This window comes from Larus michahellis, chromosome 9 (genome assembly GCF_964199755.1).
Source record: "Larus michahellis chromosome 9, bLarMic1.1, whole genome shotgun sequence".
NCBI classification, from domain to species: domain Eukaryota; kingdom Metazoa; phylum Chordata; class Aves; order Charadriiformes; family Laridae; genus Larus; species Larus michahellis.
The window spans coordinates 40,162,622-40,168,621 of record NC_133904.1 but is presented as its reverse complement, the minus strand read 5'-3'; the positions used below and the strand labels follow the sequence as shown (position 1 = coordinate 40,168,621).

The following is a 6,000-nucleotide window of genomic DNA, read 5'->3' as shown; positions in this document are numbered from 1 at the left end:
AGGGGCAAGATCAGCCTCTCAGAGACCCAGGCTTCCAGCAGAAGCACAATAGCTCCCTATGGATGTGCAGGCCTGAGGCGCATCGACACTGGTGCTCAGCCAAGAGGTACACGGGACACCCAACGCCCACCCGCCTGCTCCCCGGTGGTCATCGGATAGGCCACGCTCTGTGCTGGGGCAAGACAGCATCTGACAGAGATGTTCCCTGGTATGAAACAAGGAGACTTGGGTGGATATCCTTCCTTTAGAGGAGGTTGGGAAGGACCTACTATTCCCTTGCGTGGGATAAACTCGTCCTTGCCTCCCCTCACTTCGTGGCACTGTGGGCGTATGAGTGGGGGAGCCCACCCCCCCCCCAGGCGTTAGCATGGAGGAGGGATGGGGAGGACTCGGGCGCAGGGCAGACACAGTCACTCGGGCAAAGTGCCCCCCGCTCCGTGCTGGCTGCCCCGCGGCCTCTCCCCCTCCTCCCTCAGGCAGCTCCCGCCTCCCCTCTCCCCTCAGGCGGGGCCGCGGGCCCTCGCCCCCGGCCGCCCCCGCACCTGGAGCGCCGTCCTCCGCCCGCCGAGGGGCAGGCCCCAGCCCTCACGGGGCCTCCCCCCGCCCCGGCCCTGAGGCGCCTTCGCCGCCCTTCGGCCCCCGGCCCTAAGGCGCCTGCACCGCCCGCCTTCCCCGCCACCGGGCGCGGGTAGGACCCCGGCCGCATCCCCCTCGCACCCCCCGCTCTGCCGGCTGGGTTCGGCTCGGCTCCCCGCCCTTCCCCCGCCCGCAGGCAGGCGCACACACACACACACACGCCGAGGCGATGCAGCTTTAAAGGGGCCAGCTGCAGCCCGGGGACCGGCCCACGGGAGGCCGGTGAGCTCCCTCCGACCGCAGCCCCGAGCGCTGCCGCCGCCGCGGCCGGGAGACTCCAAGCGCTGGGGCTGGGCGGGCGGGCCGAGCCGAGCCCAGCGGCTGCCAGCCCGCCTCACGCCAAGTTTGATCGATAACCCTTTCCCGGCCCGGGCGGAGCAGCCTCGTCGGCTCCGCTACCCACCATCTTTGGGGGAAGTCCCTGCGCTGGGGGGGGGCTGCTGGAGACGGGGGGAGAAAAGCAACCTCCCAGCCAATGAGCCCTCCCAGGCTGGGGTGAAGACAGGAGGAGAAGGATTTGGCGAAGGAAAAAAAAAAAAAAAGAAGAAGAAGCAGGGAAGAAAGGAGGGGGACCATCCTCCCCACTACCTCCGCCAGCATCCGAGTCTCCAGTTGCGCCCATGCCTGTGCCGCCAGTTTCGTTGTAGGGGCTGAACCGCAGGGACTGAAGAAAATGGGGCAGAGCGCACCCCGGACCCTCCTGCTGCTGCTGGCGGGGCTGCTGGGGGAGGCTCTGGCAGGGTTCCCCAACACCATCAGTATAGGTAAGCGCCCTCCGCGGCACGGCCGCCCGCTCCTTCCCCGCCAGCCGGGGGGAAGTTCTGTGGAGAGGGAGTGCGGGGCGGCGGGGGGGGAGTGCGGGCGGCTCCGGGGACCAGCCGGGCTCCGGCTCCTTTCCTGTGTGGTGAGGGAGCGGCGGAGACGGTGCCTGGTCTGGCGGGCGGCCGGGAGCGGTGCCGGGCTGCTGCGCTGCCCCTTCACCGCTGGATCGGCAGCGGGATCGCTCCGTGCTCCTGCGGAATCGCGCTCTGAAGCAGCGCATCCCGTGTAGCGAATAACGTGAGAGAGTAACGGCGTGAATCTGTAACGACGTGCCCGAAACCTGGGGCTGAACGAGCCCTAAGGCTGAGGGCGTGCGAGTGAAACTTGGGGTTTTTTTCCCTGCCTTCCCCTCGGAGCAGCGCTCAGCTGTGCGTGTTCCCCACCAGACCCTGCCAAACCGCACGTTTGCCACGCCGCACGCCACCCGTGTCCTTAGCGAGTAACTCCACTGAGCCGTTATGTGGGGAGTCTGGAGATAATTCAGGGGGCACAGTTCCCCAAGTTCGGCTTTTAAATCTGTGTACGGGCATCCGTGTGTAAGTGGCCTGGTTCTCAAGGTGCACCTGCAGCTCCCAGTGACTCCCGATCGCTCAGGGGGCACCTGGATGTGATGTGTGGCTTTAAAAGCCCAACTTTGGACTTGGAGTATGTATTTCATGTACGCGCTCAGTCAGAATTATGTGCTCAGGCTCAGCTTGCTCCTGTTCATGCTTTCCTGAGATGTGCAGTATGCAAATGTAATTTACCTCCACTCTTTCTCCTCAAAATTATTTCTGAAATACCTTTTCCCTTTTTTCCCTTTTTTTTTTTTTTTTTTTTGCATCCTAGGTGGACTTTTCATGAGGAACACTGTTCAGGAGCACAGTGCATTTCGATTTGCTGTGCAGTTATACAACACAAACCAAAATACCACAGAAAAGCCCTTCCATTTGAACTATCACGTAGATCACTTGGACTCTTCCAACAGTTTTTCAGTGACAAATGCTTGTAAGTAAATACATGCTTTTTAAAAAAAATATTTATTTGTTACCTACTTTACATTCAATTTCTCTCTGGTAGCCTAGAGTTCTTGTTCATACAATATAGTGCAACAAATGTGTATACTAACATGAGGTTTAGTAGATTTGCAGCATTATATGGTTGAATAATACCTTAGGGAAAGTTCTGTCACTGCTTCTTTTCACCCCTTTAGTTTTGTTTTCCAGAAAAACAACCATGTTATTTAGATAGTAGCGCTGTGTAGCTGTGATCAGTGAATTGCCGCTGAAGTAACATCCCTTTTCTGTTGACGCTACAACCTAGCCATGTGAAACAGCGTAATTTGCAAATAATACCCGTGTAGGAATAAAACGGAGACAGCTGTTTACAAGTAACCTTGAGGGGACAAAGCTAAGTCTCTCCTCTGCCCTGAAATACTGGGTTGTTTTCTTGCAGTGAAAGTCCAGTTAAAAGCTGAGGAGACTGTAAACTGACAAATACCGTTAGAGCTGAGGGGAGAGAAAATGGAATCAGAACGCTTAGCATTATGAGAAATAGCTCTGCACAAGCAGTGCATATATATAATTTGAGCCTTTATTAACAGAAGAAGCAAAACAGAACCTTGAGTAGTGTTAATGGGTGTTAAAATGTGAAATCTCTTTCTGAAAGACTGGTGCGTGTTCCGCATTTAAAAAAGCGTTCCTTTAGCAGTAGTAGTTCCTGAATATTTGTTTTACTGATGTGTCCAAATTCAGTTTTATACTGTTTTTATTATAAACATCTGAAAATGAATGGAGTCGTCTTGTGAGGTAGTTGCATGCACTTTGTAGTATACAGAAATATGTCTGTACATGATCTAAAGGACCTCTGAATGCAATGTACTAACTTTGTGTTATGAACAGGCTTCCTGTTCATATATTCGGAGTATAAAATGTCCAAAGAAGCAGCATTGTGCTAAAATAATGAAGTATTGCAGTACAGAAAACTAATATCTCTTGCTTTAAAACGATTTCATGTTTTGAATATCTTATTTATTTAATTTTTTGTTTGTTGGTAGTAGGCTAGTTCTTATATTCCTGTCCCATGCTGTATAATCGAAACGCTGGACAAGTAGATATTTTATTTTTCTAGGATTTCAGGTGTTTTCTGAGAAAGTTGATGGTTAGAAAATATACAATAAGGAAATATCTGGACAAAATATGGATCGATATTCTAACATATCCCCCATGTGACTGCTTCTTGCTAGTGCAGCATCACACTTTTAAAGGGCTTTGAATGAGGACCTTTAAAACTTTTGCAAGGGTGTTATTTATATAATATCCAATAAAAATATTGGTGAAGTGGAAAAAAATGGTAAATAAAAGCGTGTCTGTACTTTGCATCTTATTTTACTAATCCTATCCAGCCTCAACAGCTCTTACAACAAACATCAGACTATTAATCCTTAATCAGTGTAATCCCTTCAAGAGGCTGTATCTCAAACATAGTTTCCTAAATATCAATTATATGGATTTAAACTAAATACATTAAACTGCTTGGCTGATTAATTATTACTTGTTTTTTTAAAAGTTCTACCAGCACTTCTTTACAGATGCCACCAAGAGAAGTGAACCACATGCTTGTTCAGAGGCAGTCAATGTATTATTTAGTCAGTGCGCTTCTCATCTGACATCTAATGTTCTTTTGTCATTGTTTAGTGAAAGCTGTGGCGATTTTAATGAGATGGTTTTCTGTAGTATAGGGCTGCATGTTCCAACACACATATTGCTAGTGTAGTAAAATTGAGAAAACTTAAATCTCCGGAGAAACTGTAGACCAGAGAATACCAACCTACAGTAACCTGTTTAAAAATAGATGATGTGAAAAAAGAAACAGAAGAAAGAAAATGAAAAGGTGACCTTGTCCATAGCTATGTCAACTATCTGGTAATACTGTTGGTAGGAAAAGAATACGGTGAGTCCAAGTCACCAGTCACATAGGTCTCAGTAGCTCAAAATAAAAGAAAAGGCAGAAGAACAGTTGTTCTTTTTGGATCCGGAAGCAAATATCTTCTTTGAAAGTCAGAATGCTCATACATATCAACGCGTTAGGATGAACTAATAGCTCCTCACGTTACCTGGCTAACTTGTAAAGCGTTCTGGCCCAAGTACCCTTAACCACATCCTCACTTCGCAGTGGAGTGGCAGATAATTTCAGGGTGCTGCCGTATCCATGAAGGAATTCTTTCCACAACATTTTTACTTCTCTTGGAGATAAGCATAAATTGTCTCCAGTGCTGTCACACAGATATTTGATCAATATTTGCAATTGGCAGGGATCCATAGGAGAGAAACCTGCAGTGACTCTGACTGCCTTCACTGGAGAGGGAGGCTGAGACTGACTTTGTGGTGGGATAGGTAAAGGGACTGAAGGGAAATTGGAGAAAGTATCATGTGTGGTTTGAGTCTGGTGCGTGTACTAGTCAGTATCCATAAAATAATACTTTTCATTCTCCTTTGCCTTGATTTATGTGACAGTGGCTGTAGTAAGTGTTCATGTGTGCAGGAATTGAGGAGGGCTGTGCTTGGGAAAGACTTATGTTCTTACTGTACAGCTGCACATCCCACTTGGTGCAATCTGGTGCATTCCAGAGGCAGGAGAAAAAAAAATCTCTTCTGAAGTATCCTCATGAGCCAGAGATAAAAAGCTCACCTCTGGTAGGGCTGATTTGGAAATATCCCAACATGGGAACAAACTTGTTTAGAAGCAAAAGAAAATTCCTGCCCTAAGCCCCTCCCTCTCATTCCTTTTTCGGTTAAATGATGCATAATCTGATTTACGTACATGTATTCCCTGCTTCACTGCACCGAGCCCCTCTCTGTATATTTAATTTACACACAGGCATACAGTATTCATCCACTCTGTATTTATCTACCCACCTATTTATTTAGCTGTATGTCTTAACAGAGAGCAAATGCAAACACAGATGAAAATTTCAGTGTATTTAAAGGTGAATTGAAGTTTATCAGTTGGCTCTGGGGGGGATTTACTGCATCTTTTAAAATATACAGCTTTTCGCCAGCAGAAAAAACAGAAAGGAGGAAAGTTAACTTGACCTGTGAATGAATAAAATCAGGTAAAACATGGATGTTACATTTTCTTCAAAAATACTCGTGTAGGGAGTGAGCTGGCTTTTTCAGAATAATATGAATATAACAACTCAAAGGTATAAATTCATCACTGAAGCGTCTTTCATGCTTTTCTTATAACCTCTGATGAAGCATGTTAGTATTAATGTTGAATTATGCGTACAGTTCTGTAGATCATATTCCCTAGAAATAACGCGTGTATGTCTTTCTGCTCTGCACTTGTAGTGCACTATACTAACACTGCTCTAGCCTCTGCAGTGTCAGCTCATTAGCACACAGATCTCATATTCCCTCTCTGCACTGTCATTGCAAAAAATTGCTGTTGTACACCTTTACAGCCAACAAATGTGCACTTGCATTATGTACAATTTTCAAGAAATATTTAGAAAAGTAAACTCAACCTCATACATAGTCCCCTTGGAATTTGTCAAAAGAA

At 47.7% G+C, this 6,000-nt stretch overlaps 1 protein-coding gene across 5 annotated transcripts in view; it reads left to right on the top strand.

Moving 5' to 3' along the window:
* Positions 1–781: 781 nt before the first annotated feature.
* GRIA3 (glutamate ionotropic receptor AMPA type subunit 3) overlaps positions 782–6,000 on the top strand; it is a 155,684-nt gene continuing 150,465 nt past the window's right edge. For 4 of the 5 annotated variants that reach the window (XM_074600602.1, XM_074600603.1, XM_074600605.1 and 1 more), the window contains exons 1-2: positions 795–1,400; positions 2,287–2,445. In XM_074600602.1, coding sequence (XP_074456703.1) covers positions 1,310–1,400; positions 2,287–2,445 — 250 coding nt within the window. In that variant the 5' untranslated portion in view covers positions 795–1,309. Of the gene's footprint in view, positions 1,401–2,286; positions 2,446–6,000 lie in introns of all 5 variants that reach the window. The other variant, XR_012589003.1, reaches the window with a different exon arrangement.